Source organism: Rhinopithecus bieti, unplaced genomic scaffold, assembly GCF_001698545.2.
Source record: "Rhinopithecus bieti isolate Rb0 unplaced genomic scaffold, ASM169854v2 scaffold_13271, whole genome shotgun sequence".
NCBI lineage: Eukaryota > Metazoa > Chordata > Mammalia > Primates > Cercopithecidae > Rhinopithecus > Rhinopithecus bieti.
The window spans coordinates 127,279-142,619 of record NW_016807521.1 but is presented as its reverse complement, the minus strand read 5'-3'; the positions used below and the strand labels follow the sequence as shown (position 1 = coordinate 142,619).

The window sequence follows — 15,341 nt, the reverse complement described above, 5'->3', positions numbered from 1 at the left end:
AAAAAAAAAAAAAAAAAGAACTCAGCTTTGAAGTTAGACAGAATAGGTTGGAACCAATCAAAGATTTCATGGATCTCAGGGTCCTGATGAATGATAAAAACCCTCCCAGCTTCATGCACAAGGCTGAAGTTTGCATAAACTACACAACATGAACAGGGCATCTCGACTTCTAACGAGAGAAGTTGGACATCAAACTACATCCCTTCAACAGCAAGACTTGGAGATTTCTGCCCCAAAGAATTGAGAAACATCCTTTCTTCTCATGACCCTTGGCATCGGCTCATTTGTATAGGACCTAGAGTGCTTTCTGTAAAATGATGGAATTCTAATCATCCATCATGTTTAGACACATGCCAAGAGAATGACGAAGCTAGGTGGAGGGGCAGTCAGCAGGAGCCAGGTTACCTAGAGGGACAGTTAGAGACCCAAAATGGAAACACATCATAAAGGGCAAGGAAGAGTCCAGCATGGTAAGCCAAGCTCAACAGTCAAGCTAGGACATAGTGGAGAAGGGTGTTAGAGCAGACACAGGAAGGTCAGTTTCCTGATTCAGCCACCCCAGTGGTGGAAGTGGCTGGGTGGGCCCAGGCTGGGGAAGAGCTGCAGGCCTTTGGAGGCCAGGTTATCCAGCTGTCCTCCAGCAGAACAAGGAGGAGGAGGATTTCTCTTCCTTGCCTTCCAAAACATTTTCTTCACAAAATGAGATCATGGGGGTTCCTGGGAATATTTTGATAGGAGTCATCTTTCCTTGACCAAGCAGGTATAAGATTGATTATTAAACACACAAACTCTGCAACATCTTTTTTTTTTTTTTTTTTTTCCTTTTTTAATGAAGCCTCACTCTGTCACCCAGGCTGGAGTGCAGTGGTGTGATCTCAGCTCACTGCAACCTCCACCTCCCAGGTTCAAGCAATTCTTCTGCCTCAACCTCTTGGAGTAACTGGGATTACAGGTGCGCACCACCTAACTTTTGTATTTTTAGTAGAGATGGGGTTTCATCATGTTAGTCAGGATGGTCTCGAACTCCTGACCTTGTGATCTGCCTGCCTCGGCCTCCCAAAGTGCTGGGATTATAAGCATGAGCCACTGTGCCCGGCCTGCAACATCTTTTAAGGTAGCGTTTCTCAATCTCAGCACCACTGACATTTGGGGGTCTAGATAATTCTTTGTTGTGGGAGCCTGTCCTGTGCATTGCAGGATATTCAGCGGCATCCCTAACCTCTACCCGCTAAAAGCCAGTAGCACCACAACCATCCCGAGTCGTGACAACCAAATATATCTCCAGACATTGCCAAGTGTCCCCTGGGGGGCAAAATCACCCCCAGTCAAAAATCACTGTTCTTCGGATAAGATGTACTTAGACCCATTTTCTTTCTAAAATCAATGTGATAGTCTCACCTTTTCACCAGAAACAAGTAAGAAGAGTCAGTAACCACTGAATTACAGAGCATCTGAGCTACTTTAAGCTTCTTATCTATATTAGTTCATTTAATGCTCCAAAAACTCAAGGCAGCAAACATAGCTATTATCCCCATCTTGCAAATGAGGACACTGAGGTACACAGGAGTTTAGTCACTTGCCCCTGGTTCCACAGCCAATAAGTGTGGAGTGAGGGTGTGGGTCCAAGTAGACTGACTCGAGTCCATGTTTTATATAATATGAATTACACAAGTTAATAACAAGAAGCTGCTACCTACTGTCTCTCAGTGTCCCCAATCTGGGATCCAACCAACTGGATCCCATGGAAGCCCATCCAATCAGAGTTCCACACTTCCCTGATCACATGTGACTCAGGAGCCAAAACTCTGTTGGAGGAATTCATGTCATTGAATTCATATCATCTTAGAGTTGTGGCTAAAAATACAGTAAGGTCATGCTCATTGTTTTAAAAAATAACACTATGGCTGGGCACAGTGGGTTACTCCTGTAATCCCAGCAATTTGGAAGGCTGAGGCAGGTGGATTGCTTGAGCCTAGGAGTTCAAGACCAGCCTGAGCAACATGGCAAAACCACATCTCTTAAAAATAAATAAATAAATAAATAAATAAATACATGTGTACTGGTGCACACATGTAGTTCTAGCTACTCAGGAAGCTGAACTGGGAAGATCACCTGAGACCAGGGAGGTCAAGGCTGCAGTATGCCAAGACTGTGCCACTGTACTCCAGCCTGGATGACAGAGTGAGACCCTATCTCAAAAATAAAGCAAAGAGGCCAGTCGTGGTGGCTCACGCCTGTAATCCCAGCATTTTGGGAGGCCGAGGGGGGCAGATCAGCTGAAGTCAGGAGTTCGAGACCAGCCTGGCCAACATGGCGAAACCTCATCTCTACTAAAAATAACAAAAATTAGCCATGTGTGGTAGCACATGCCTGTAATCCCAGCTACTCAGGAGGCTGAGGCACAAGAATCACTTGAACCTGGGAGGTGGAGGTTGCAGTGAACTGAGATTGCATCATTGCACTCCAGCCTGGGCAACAGAGTGAGACTGTGTCAGAAAAGAAAAGAAAAGAGAAGAGAAGAGAAGAGAAGAGAAGAGAAGAGAAGAGAAGAGAAGAGAAAAGAGAAAAGAAGAGAAAAGAAAAGAAAAGAGAAAAGAAAAGGAGGTGAGGGGAGGGGAGATTGCACCATTGCACTCCAGCCTGGGCAACAGAGTGAGACTGTGTCGGAAAAGAAAAGAAAAAAAGAAAAGAGAAATGAAAAGAAAAGGAAAGAGACACTTTGGACAGAAGACAATATGACTAGGGGAAAATCCGAGGCTTGGAAGGGCCAGAAGAGCCACTGCAGAATCACCGTACGTTGTGTATGACATTGGTCTTAGGTCCCACTCCAAGAGCAGCCTCTGACCTCTGTTGTTTCTTCCAACTGAACAAGCCCGTGGTTCTATAAGACGTGAGCTGTCCCCAGAAGAACAACGACTGGGGTTGTCACATTTAGCAAATAAGGATACAGAGTGCCCAGTCAAATTTGCATTTCAAATCAATGAAGAATTTTTTAGTATAAGTATGTCCCATGCAATATTAGAGACATACTCATACTTTTAAAAATTCTTCATTGACCTAAAATGCAAATTTGATTGGGCACCCTGTAATTTCCCTGGCAACCCTTCCCAAAGGCAGACTATTTGGATCTCATCCACTAAAAAGGGCAGAAACTCCTCAAGAGGCCACCACACTTCCCAGAGCCCAGTCTCATTCTTAAAAGGAAGACAAATAGATCCAATAGATCCCACTCTGGCTCCTCCTACCCCCAGATGCCCAGATGCCCCCCCAATACACCCCTCTCCCCACTCCTGCTTCAGTCCACCCTCTCCTGCCCTTTATAACCACTTGGAGAAATTCCACTGACACAAGGAATCCTTGGAGGGTTAATCCTTCTGATACCAAGTCACACTTTAACTCATTCCCTCCAGGTCAAGGATTAAAAGCTGCCCATACAAGGGTCAGGCCTCCAGCAGACCCTGAAAGCTGAGCTGCCCTGACCCCCGAAGTGAGGAGAAGCTGCAAGGGAAAAGGGAGGGACAGATCAGGGAGACCGGGGAAGAAGGAGGAGCAGCCAAGGAGGCTGCTGTCCCCCCACAGAGCAGCTCGGACTCAGCTCCCGGAGCAACCCAGCTGCGGAGGCAACGGCAGTGCTGCTCCTCCAGCAGAGGACGGCAGGCAGGCAGAGAGGCAGAGGTCCTGGGATTGGAAGGCCTCAGCCCCCAGCCGCTGGGCTGGGTCTGGCCCAATGGCCTTTAATGACCTCCTGCAGCAGGTGGGGGGTGTCGGCCGCTTCCAGCAGATCCAGGTCACCCTGGTGGTCCTCCCCCTGCTCCTGATGGCTTCTCACAACACTGTGCAGAACTTCACCGCTGCCATCCCCACCCACCACTGCCGCCCACCTGCCAACGCCAACCTCAGCAAGGACGGGGGGCTGGAGGCCTGGCTGCCCCGGGACAGGCAGGGGCAGCCTGAGTCCTGCCTCCGCTTCACCTCCCCGCAGTGGGGACCGCCCTTTCCCAATGGCACAGAAGCCAATGGCACGGGGGCCACAGAGCCCTGCACCGATGGCTGGATCTATGACAACAGCACCTTCCCATCTACCATCGTGACTGAGGTGAGGACCTGGGGCTCCCCATCCAGGGGCCAAGATGGGAAGATGGGGGCCTTTGTTAAAAAACAAAATGTGCCAGGCGCGGTGGCTCAAGCCTGTAATCCCAGCACTTTGGGAGGCCGAGACGGGCGGATCACGAGGTCAGGAGATCGAGACCATCCTGGCTAACACGGTGAAACCTCGTCTCTACTAAAAGAATACAAAAAACTAGCCGGGCGACGTAGTGGGCGCCTGTAGTCCCAGCTACTCGGGAGGCTGAGGCAGGAGAATGGCGTAAACCAGGGAGGCGGAGCTTGCAGTGAGCTGAGATCCGGCCACTGCACTCCAGCCTGGGCGGCAGAGCAAGACTCCGTCACAATAAAAAAAAAAAAAAAAAAATGTACATGGAGAAGTTAACTGCTGAGTTTTTTAATTGCTGAGTTAAAAAGAAAAACGCTCTCAGCTGTCAGGACCAGAGAAGCAAAGGGCAAAGTGCCAGAGGAAGAGGGTGACATGGACCCCAGAGGACCAGCTGAAGGAGGGGAAGGGGATTCTCTGAAGCCAGGCTCATCCCTGCCTGACCCTTGCTCCTCTCCCCACAGTGGGACCTCGTGTGCTCTCACAGGGCCTTACGCCAGCTGGCCCAGTCCTTGTACATGGTGGGGGTGCTGCTCGGAGCCATGGTGTTCGGCTACCTTGCAGACAGGTCAGTCCTGGGTAGGGTCAAGGAACTGGGCTGGGATTAGGGGCTCAGCTGGGCTCAGGGGGTCTAGGTGGGAGCTTGGCATTGCCAGCCAGGGCTGGTTTGAGAATCTACAGCACCAGTCTCATAATACCACAGAGGTCCTCAAAATACCCCAGCCTAGGCATGATCCAGGGTGAGCCCTCCTCTCCTGGCTCAGCCTGGCCCCCATCAGTCTCCAGGGCCCTGTTACAGGTCTCCCCTCCTCCCACAGGCTAGGCCGCCGGAAGGTACTGATCTTGAACTACCTGCAGACAGCTGTGTCAGGGACCTGTGCAGCCTTCGCACCCAACTTCCCCATCTACTGCGCCTTCCGGCTCCTCTCGGGCATGTCTCTGGCTGGCATCGCCCTCAACTGCATGACACTGAGTGAGAGACACTTACCAGCCCACTCCCCTCTGGCCACCCAGCCCAGCAACCCCTTTCCAGCCTCCCCTCCCAGCCTGCCCCTCCTGAGCCCTGCCTGCCCTCCAGCCTCTCTCTTGGGTCTCACCTTCCTGCCAATAGAACCACCTTTTTCTCAGGCTCATGCCACCCTGACCCCTCATGTAAAAACAGGATTGCAAACTCCATTGTTAGAGCCAGCAGATCATGCAAGAGGCCAAGCAGGCCAGGTGCAGGAGGCATTAGGGAATGGTGAGAACTGTATTCAAAGGAGAGACACATTCATCCAGAGACACCCCAGGCACACAGCTGCTCCAGGCAGGAGATCCTAGGGTTGTCATAGCTTCCCCCTCCTCTTTGATTAATGTAAAATATCCCAGTGTTTTTAATGTTTGCAATTAACTCTAATAATAAACATAGGGTGAGGCGGCATCGTGCAGACAAGACGCGTCCAGGGACTGAGTGTGGTCTCTCCATGGGCCATGGATGTGCATCCTCTGATAGATAAACCCCCCCCCCCTTACCCCATGTTTCTCAAATGAGGAATCTGAGGCTGAGAAGAAGGGAAAGGATTTACCCAAGGTCATTCCTCAACCACAGAAGGAAATCCAAGGATTTGGGATTCTCTGGACTAGAGGAATTAACCGGGACTGGGCTAGAACCTGGGCAAGACACCTAAGAAATCCAGCCCCCAAGTCCAGCCTAAGTATCCAAGTCCCTGTCCCAGCAGCCCAATGGGGAGCCCACGTGGACAGGAGGTAGGCCTCTCCAGACCACACCAGAGAGGTGGTCCCACTCCTACCTCAAGACTCCAGGATGCAGAAGAGCCACTGCCTCCTCCAAGCTGCTCTGGCCAGTGAGAGTGGAATCCAGTCCACAGCTGAGGAAGACCAGAAGAATGGTTGCTGTTGAAGACAGACCGAGTGGCCAGAGGTGCTCTCAATGGAGAAGGAACTCTAGTCAGGAGAATGGGTTGAGGAGGAGCAGAAAAAACAAAAAAGTCAAGAATGTGGAGGGGGCAGTTCCCGGATATTCTGAACCCAACTCCCCATCCATACCTCCACTGAAATTGCCCCACTCCCATCACCCCGGCACTCAACTTACTCGATGCATTTTCCACTGAGCCTTGGGACAGGCCAAGGTTTGGATGGAGGGAGGGTCTTTACTAGCCCAGTAGCCCAGGTAGTTGCAGCATCCTGTCTTAACCCTCTTTCCAGATGTGGAGTGGATGCCCATCCACACACGGGCCTGCGTGGGCACCTTGATTGGCTATGTCTACAGCCTGGGCCAGTTCCTCCTGGCCGGTGTGGCCTATGCTGTTCCCCACTGGCGCCACCTGCAGCTGCTGGTCTCTGTGCCTTTTTTTGCCTTCTTCATCTACTCCTGGTGCGTGGGGCCTAGGGTAGGACATGGTTGCCACAGGAGCCCAGAGGGCTGTAAGGGACAGGGCATCTCCCAGAGCTCAGCACACATCCCATCCCAGAAATGTAGAGAAGGTCAAACCCAATACAATGCCTCTGTGTGGCAGACAGGGAGACCAAGGCTGCGGGGAGAAGGCTTTGCCCCAGGATATCCAATTCTCTGGCTTCCCCCACTCAGTCAGCCTGCCTGCTCTGCTCCCCCTACCAGCAACCAAGAGCTGAGCTTCTGGATTGGGAAATATGTCATTACCAAGCTGGGCACTGCCTCGTGGTCCTAGAGAGAGGGATTTGGCAAGGCCCCCGGGTTCCCAACCTTAAATAAAATCCCATCGCAGGCCCCTGGAAAGACCAGCCCCAGCCCCCCACCCAGCTGACTGGAACTGAAGCCATGCTGACACCCACCCCCACCCCTGCTCCCAGGTTCTTCATCGAGTCGGCCCGCTGGCACTCCTCCTCCGGGAGGCTGGACCTCACCCTGAGGGCCCTGCAGAGAGTTGCCCGGATCAATGGGAAGCGGGAAGAAGGAGCCAAGTTGAGTATGGAGGTGAGATCCCCTGAGACTTCCCATGATAACCTCCCAGGGCTTCATCCTCAAACCCCAAACCCAGGGCCCAGGGAACTCCTCTGAATAAGGGATTAGGGAGGAGCTCCTTGGGAAGATCCCAGGCCCTGAGCTCTGCCGGTCCCAGCAGGTACTCCGGGCCAGTCTGCAGAAGGAGCTGACCATGGGCAAAGGCCAGGCATCGGCCATGGAGCTGCTGCGCTGCCCCACCCTCCGCCACCTCTTCCTCTGCCTCTCCATGCTGTGGTAGGCCCAGAAAGACGGACAGACTGAGACAAAAGTCTGGCTGGGGCGGGAGGAGACACAATGGGTGGAAGAGGCCAGACAAGAGGGTAGGAAGGTCAGCAGATCTGCTGTGAGAAGCAGTAACCCCACACTAGGGATCACCTTTAGGAACCAAATGCCCCCCAGCCTCGACTCAGTCCCAGTCTCCACACAGGACACCAGTCTCCCCATCTTGTCTTTTCACTAGCCCTGTTCCAATATGGAGACACCTCATCAGGACCAATGGGCTCCAGAGTCAATAGACTTACATCATGAAGGCAGAGACCAGTCTGGCTTGCAAAATATTCATAGATTTTACTGGCTTGATGGTGCCTGCCAGAAACACAGGCACAGGCAACAAGATGACTAAAACTCATCTCCAAAGAACACTTTGGCCAAGGCCAAAGAAAATCTTCCTTTCCCTTTGCAACACTCCCCATTATCCTTCCTTCCCATCACCATAGCAATCCCATGACAGTTAAGGGAAACATGATCAGAAGGAACAATCCTGCCAATGAATTATTTGCTTCCAATTTGGGATTTATTCTGAGTCATGGGCTCTAGCCAATAATCTTGAGCTTCATTTTTCGGGCTCTTGACATCTTAAAAAGTACAACACTCATCCCAGGAACATGGACAGGTCCCAGAAGGCTCTGTACTCTCCCAGCTGCCTTGGCCCTGAAGATGGCTTGGATATCCACCTGCCCTCCCTCAGCCCAGCATCAACTGATAAGATGAGAACTAAACCTATGTAAATCCTACACAGCAACTAAGTGAAAATTCCCCCAATTAACTGGGACCCTAGTTATCAGAAGATTGAGAAATTTGGAGTATTAGAGGACTACCTCAATACTTAAACCCTACAGTTTGATTATATGGTTAAATGAAGAAATATTAGCCAAGACAGATTCCAGCTCCTTAAGCAGGGTACCCAATGCAGCTCCCCCGCTTTTGAAAGAGTACCCCACTTTAAGCCTCCCTAACAAACTCTATACCCCTCTCTTTTCTCTGCTAGGTTTGCCACTAGCTTTGCATACTATGGGCTGGTCATGGACCTACAGGGCTTTGGAGTCAGCATCTACCTAATCCAGGTGATCTTTGGTGCTGTGGACCTACCTGCCAAGCTTGTGGGCTTCCTTGTCATCAACTCCCTGGGTCGCCGGCCTGCCCAGATGGCCGCACTGCTGCTGGCAGGCATCTGCATCCTGCTCAATGGGGTGGTACCCCAGGGTGAGCACCCATGAGCACCTTGGCCCCTTCTCCTCAGCCCCATCCCCACACATAACCCAACCTCTCAGAAGGGAGGGGGCCAATTCCTCCTAGCCTCCACTCCCAAGCTCCAGCTATCCCCCCTTCTTTCTCTCTAGACCAGTCCATTATCCGAACCTCTCTTGCTGTGCTGGGGAAGGGTTGTCTAGCTGCCTCCTTCAACTGCATCTTCCTGTACACTGGGGAACTGTATCCCACAATGATCCGGTGAGTGGAAGCCTAACAGGAGAATGACAGCCTTTCCTTGGGGAAAGACATTCTCCTGTGCACAGGTCGGACCCCAGAGCTAAATCAAGTACATCCCAGCCCAAAGGCCCCTCCCAGCACTCACCATTGCAAGGCACATCGTAGCTACTTAGTACACACCTCATGGCCTAGCTAACACAAGTGTTACTATCCTCTAAGCCCTTACTGGACCCTAGAAGAAGGGTCTTGTGCCCTTATCAGATTTCAGATGAAAGAGCAGTAATCCAAAGCACTCACTATGTACCAGGCAGTGTCTTAAACTTTTCACAAACATTAATTCATTTAATCTGCATAACAAGCCATTGTGGTAGGCACTATCATTATTCCCATTTACAAACATGAAAGCTGAGGCAAAGAGAAGTTAAGTGACTTCTCCAAGATCACACAGCTAACAAATGGTGAAGCACGCATTTGAACCCCAAGCAGTATGTCTCCTGAGTCAATGTTTTTAACCTCTTCTCTCATGAATAATGTTCTTAACATGCAGATTCCAGCTCCCTCCCACTAGGGATTCTAATCCAATAGGTGTATGTTGGCTTGTTGCAACTATAACACAATTCCTCCAGGTGATCTGAGAACCGTAGTGTAACACAACTGAATCATTTGACATCAGAAACTGAAGCCCAGGGAGGGAAAGGGGCTTGCCCAAAGTCACACAGCAAGTTAAGGGCAGAGGCAAAATTCAATCTTAAGTCTCCTTATTCCTTGGCCAGAACTCTTTCCAATTTCTCTTTTGAAAAAGATCACCAACAGCTGTGGTGGGGGAGGACCATTTGAGCCCAGGAGTTTAAGACCAGCCCTGGCAACGCAGAGACCCTATCTCTACAAAAAAAAAAAAAAAAAAATCGCCAAATGGGTTTGCTAATTAAATGGGGAACGGAGGAGGTACTGGGAGTGTCCTGGGGGCTGAGCCTGAGCTGCCATCCTCCAAATGGGACCAGAGCCTGGGCATTCATGCCGGAACTCTAACCAACACCCATCCGCTGCGGGCCCTGCAGGCAGACAGGCCTGGGGATCGGTAGCACCATGGCCCGAGTGGGCAGCATCGTGAGCCCGCTGGTGAGCATGACCGCCGAGCTCTACCCCTCCGTGCCTCTCTTCATCTATGGTGCTGTTCCCGTGGCCGCCAGCGCTGTCACCGTCCTCCTGCCAGAGACCCTGGGCCAGCCACTGCCAGACACGGTGCAGGACCTGGAGAGCAGGTGCGCCCCCACCCAAAAAGGAGCAGGGATATATCCCAGGTCACACATGCAGGGTGAGGTGGCATGGAGACTCAAGCCCAGGCTTCCTCTTCTAGCCCAAAGCTCTGTGTCCCTTTGTCCCCAATTGCCTGAGCTTCTCCTAGAATCCTTCCTGGAGATCCCAGCTCTGGGGAGCAGTAAGTGTTTGGGGCAGAGAGCAGGTGGCCAGGCACAGCTGAGTGGAGATCCCACGGGAGCCCCCATCTCCTGGCCCTGGCCTGGAGGCTACATACCCAGAGTGCCATTCTTCTGCCCCCTGCAGGAAAGGGAAACAGACGCGACAGCAACAAGAGCACCAGAAGTATATGGTCCCGCTGCAGGCCTCAGCACAAGAGAAGAATGGACTCTGAGGACTGAGAAGGGGCCTTACAGAACCCTAAAGGGAGGGAAGGTCCTACAGGTCTCGGGCCACCCACACAAGGAGGAGGAAGAGGAAATGGTGACCCAAGTCCAGGGCCTGTGGTTCAGGAAAGCACATTCCCAGGGGTCCACCTCCCTTTATAATCCCCACCAAAACCACATCATTAAAAGGTTTGACTGCATACCATCTCTCCATGTCTCTCTTGTCTCAAATGGAATGGCCACTCCATTTTAGTCAGCTTCCAGCCCCAGAGGCCATACAGTCCCCTCCCACCCACTCCATCTCCAGGATTTTCCAAACCATCCTAGACAATTAGAAAAGACTCTTGCCTTTGCCCCTCTGTATCCCTCCTTTCCTCCCTCTTCCCTCCCCCATCCTCTAACCTATTCAAATATTTCTGTGAGATTTAGCTAAATATCTAATGCTCCTCCCTTCCCTGTCAGGCTAGAAATTGACAAGAGCTGAAATGACTGGCTGAAATGAAAGCAGCCAATCAGAGGCTTTGTTTCAAGCTCCTCCCCCTCTGTGAGAGCAGGTGGGAACCTCTGACAGCAAAGGAGAAGAAAAAGGACAACAGCTGGCCAGGTGTGGTGGCTCACATCTGTAATCCTAGCATGTTGGGAGGCCGAGGTAGGTGGATCACTTAAGCCCAGGAGTTCAAGACCAGCCTTGGCAACATAGCGAGACCCTGCCTCTATTAAAAAAAAAAAAAAAAACAACAGCTGTGACTTCAGGAAGTTGGCCCCTCTAGCAGCATGGTCAGGATGATGGAATCTCTAGATTCCAACAGGGTCTGGACTCAAAACCCGCTCTAGATTAGCCTGCTAGCTAACCTAATCCTGCCTGCTGCACTACCTGAGCTCTCTTGGTTGCTCTGCCTCCTGTGGGCTCTGGGCTGGTGGAGGGAAGAGAAGAGGGAAGGGGTTGTGGGGAACGCTAACTATGTGCCAGGCACTGTCCTAAACCATTTGCCTATATTAACTCATTTACTCCTCCCAGCAACCCTTGGAGATTACTACAATCATTCCCTATTTTACAGATAAGAAAATCAAGACACAGAGAGGTTAAGTAACCTGTCCAGTTCATACAGCTGGTACATTGTGGAGTCAGGATTAGAATTCAGACAATCTGGCACCAGGATGTGTGCGCCTGACCCTTCTGCTGCCAGGAGCTGTGAGGCACTGAAACTTTAGCCTCTTTCACCCCCAGGACCCTTCTCCTCCTTCCTTCTGGGCTGAAAAGGACGAGTAGGAGAAGAAGGGAGCTGATCATGGGAGGAACCATGTGAAATGAGTTAGGGGTAAGGCAATTTAAGGGTTAAGGTCAGGAAAAGACCAGGATGTCCAGCACCTGTGTCCTCAAAGGAGCTCACTTCAGGGAAGCCTGGGGCAGCCCTATTCGCACCTACAGGTGGCAGGAGTGAGGCCTGCCACGCCCTGCCATAAATGCTCACTGGCACTCTGCCTGGAACCCTATCCCCAGTAGCCAGCCTGGCCCCCAGGGCCAGCCCCTTATCCCCGGGGGAAAGTCCACATTCCTTGAGCTGTACACACTGCCTTGCAGGTAGGACCCCAGGGGCTCGGGTTGAGTTAGGGCAATCTGGAAAGAGGGGTTGGCCTGAAGATCCCCTGAAAAAAAACCACACAGCCCAGGGGGAGCTCACAGCAACTCAGACAACAGGACTCTCCAGGGCAAATCTGGGCACAGCAGAAATCACCACAACCCACCTCACCTCCTGGAACATCTGGAGCCTTGGTGTTCCCCCTTGGTGCTGAAACTCCTCATGCTCCCATTGGTTGCTTGAGGGTCACCAGCCCTACTCACCCTGCAGTTTCTCAGGCAGCACTGCCCTCATGGCTGACCCTCATGGGGCATCTGGACTGAGACTGGGAGACAAGACACATGGATTTAGCCCTGCTTCTGCAGATCTGGGGTTTTGAGACCAGTGACTTGGCCTACTACTGGCTCCAGACCCTGCCAGCAACTCTGACATGCCCTGGTTCCTCCTGCAAGTCTCTCATCTCTGTGCTCATATCACCTGGTATCTGCAGATGCCTCAGCAAGGCTGCCCAGAGCCAGCCATAGCCTGCCTCAGCTGCACCCCAACTGGTACAAGTCCTGGGTGCTGATTCAGCCAGCTCAGACCATGCACACAGAATCCATTCTCCCAGCTCCTGGCCTGGGACTTCCTATACTCATCCTGTGTGCTTGACAAAAGAGAACCCTAAACCATAAACCTTCCTCCCACTTCTAAGTCACCAGTAAGTGACTTCTGACCTTGCCCCCACAAGGAGTCAGCCCCAAACACAGGCTCAGATCCCATCCTCTAGCCTTGGCCCTGAGGCTGAGTTAGGACACTGTCATGCCCCACCATAGTGGCCTCAGATGCTCTCCCCATTTTTTTTTTTTTTTCTGAGACAGTGTCTTGCTCTGTTGCCCAGGCTGGAGTGCAGTGACACGATCTCAGCTCACTGCAACCTCCACCTCCCGGGTTCAAGCGATTCTCACTGCAATGTCAGCCTCCCAAGTAACTCGGATTATAGGCACACACCACCACACCTGCCTAATTTTTCTATTTTTAGCAGAGACAGGGTTTCACCATGTTAGCCAGGCTGGTCTTGAACTCCTGACCTCAAGTGATCCGTACACCTCAGCCTCCCAAAGTGCTGAGATTACAGGCATGAGCCACCGCGCCTGGCCTATCTCCACTTTTGACCATAGGTCCTATCGTCAGCCAGCCTGGCAGGGCCGTGTAGCCACCCTCAGTTTCCTGGCCAGGATGGTACACTCAGGAGCATCCTCAACTGCCTGGTCCTGTAGAGTGTTCACAAGAAGCCACATTCTCAGGGTTCCATGCTATCATCTCAGGTCCCACCTTGACAGCCCCAGTTTCACACCACTCCAAGCCCCTCCCTTAGGCTCTTCTCTTCCCTTTCCCAGGAGTTTGCATGACCTATTTGGGTCATGTATAGAGCAGATGCCCAAATAGCTGAATTTCATATCATGTGGGAGGCTGAATAATGACCCTCAAATATGCCCACATCCTAATCTCTGGAACCTGTGAGTATGTTACTTTACATGGTAAAAGGGGTTTTGCAGTTGTGATTAAATTAAGGATTTTGAGATCGGGGTTGTGTTATCCTGGATTATCTGGGTGGACCCGATGTGGTCACAACAGTACTTACAAGAGAAAGGCAGGCGATCAGAGTGGGTAGTAGTTGAGACAACAGAAGCAAGAGTGTGGAGTGAAGCAAGAAGGGACCAAAAAGAATTTTCAAAAAACACATTCAAGTCAAAACAGAGACCATAAACCTCAATTCATTCAATAACTTATCATTCAAACCACTAAGTAAATGCATATGGTGATGTTAAAAAAAAAAAAAAAAAAAAAAAAGGAACCACCAGCCAAAGAATGCAAATGGCCTCTAAAAGGCAAGGAAATAGATTCTCCCCTAAAGCCTGCAGAAGAAACGCAGCGGGGTTGACATATTGATTTTTTTTTTTTTTTTTTTGAGGCGGAGTCTTGCTCTGTCACCCAGGCTGGAGTGCAGGGGCATGATCTCAGCTCACTGCAACCTCCACCTCCTGGGTTCAAGCAATTCTCCTGCCTCAGCCTCCTGAATAGCTGGGATTACAGGCATGTATCACCATGCCCAGCTACTTTTTATATTTTTTGTAGAGATGGGGTTTCGCCATGTTGGCCAGGCTGCCTCCCGAGTTCAAGTGATTCTCCCACCTCAGCCTCCCAAATAGCTGGGACTACAAGAGTACACCCTCACGCCCCGCTAATTTTTGCATTTTTAGTAGGGACAGGGTTTCACCATGTTGGCCAGGCTGGTCTTGAACTCCTGACCTCAGGTGATCTGCCTGCCTTGCCCACCCAAAGTGCGAGAATTACAGGCGTGAGCTACTACGCCCCGCCGACATATTAATTTTAGACATCTGGCCTCCAGAATTATAAGAGAACAAATCTATACTGTTTTAAGCCACTAAATTTGTGGCAGTTTGTTAACAACAGCACTAAGAAACTGATATGCATCCCTTGTTCCTAGATTCCTCCAGGGAGGCCCCTAGACAGTTTCTTTTTCCCATGCACCATAATTTTTGTAGGGATGGGATGTAATGTCTGGATCATCATAGGCCGCACCTCTCCCTACTGTCTTATAGCATGTCAGATTCACAGAGTTTAAATTAGCCACTAGCCCTTGTAGACACTTAAGTTTGGGACTCCTAGACTTCTCTGTGCTACCCTCCCACCACTACCATTCCTTATGTTTAAAAACTGTGGAAGGAAAATTGTGTCACAGGTGCAGGAAGCAAAAGGAAAACACTGACCGGGTAGACCCCACGGCCCCACTGCACCTCCTCTTTCAAGAAAATCATTTGGATGTTCTCTGAGATGTGACTGTTTCCATTGGTTCATGTGATAGTCATAGAACAGTGGAGGACTCTACTGCAAAAATGCTGTAGTAATGGCTGGGTGCGGTGGCTTACACCTGTAATCCCAGCACTTTGGGAGGTTGAGGCAGGCAAATCACCTGAGGTCAGGAGTTTAAGACCAGCCTGGCTAACATGGCGAAACCCCATCTGTACTAAAAGTACAAAAATTAGCCGGGCGTGGTGGCAGGCACCTGTAATCCCAGCTACTCAGGAGGTGGAGGCAGGGAAAGCTTCAACCCGGGAGACGAAGGTTGCAGTGAACCGAGATCGCACCACTGCACTCCAACCTGGGTGACAAGAGCAAGACTGAGTCTCACAAAAAAAAAAAAAAAAAAAAAA

At 51.0% G+C, this 15,341-nt stretch overlaps 2 protein-coding genes across 4 annotated transcripts in view; one reads left to right on the top strand and one right to left on the bottom strand.

Moving 5' to 3' along the window:
- The window catches only part of SLC22A9 (solute carrier family 22 member 9), a 161,329-nt gene that overhangs the window by 104,315 nt on the left and 41,673 nt on the right, over positions 1-15,341 (bottom strand). For both annotated transcript variants that reach the window (XM_017882646.1, XM_017882645.1), the window contains exon 2: positions 6,001-6,154. The gene's annotated coding sequence lies outside the window, so the exon portion shown is untranslated. The remainder of the gene's footprint in view (positions 1-6,000; positions 6,155-15,341) is intronic.
- SLC22A6 (solute carrier family 22 member 6) lies at positions 3,395-10,748 on the top strand. Of its 2 annotated transcripts, none has more exons than XM_017882641.1 (10): positions 3,395-4,096; positions 4,675-4,778; positions 5,029-5,183; positions 6,416-6,584; positions 7,040-7,163; positions 7,312-7,427; positions 8,461-8,675; positions 8,813-8,921; positions 9,959-10,162; positions 10,464-10,748. In XM_017882641.1, the coding sequence occupies exons 1-10, from the start codon at positions 3,728-3,730 to the stop codon at positions 10,549-10,551; spliced, it is 1,653 nt and encodes a 550-aa protein (XP_017738130.1). In that variant the 5' UTR covers positions 3,395-3,727; the 3' UTR covers positions 10,552-10,748. The 2 variants fall into 2 exon arrangements, with proteins under 2 accessions (XP_017738130.1, XP_017738129.1); XM_017882640.1 differs by having other exon boundaries at positions 3,400-4,096; positions 7,309-7,427.

Bases quoted from the DNA above. Each gene is read 5' to 3' on its own strand.
- SLC22A6 (XM_017882640.1), top strand. From the start codon at position 3,728: ATGGCCTTTAATGACCTCCTGCAGCAGGTGGGGGGTGTCGGCCGCTTC. The intron at 6,585-7,039 runs GTGCGTGGGGCC...CCCTGCTCCCAG, and splicing joins GCCTTCTTCATCTACTCCTG to GTTCTTCATCGAGTCGGCCC. The intron at 10,163-10,463 runs GTGCGCCCCCAC...TGCCCCCTGCAG, and splicing joins GTGCAGGACCTGGAGAGCAG to GAAAGGGAAACAGACGCGAC.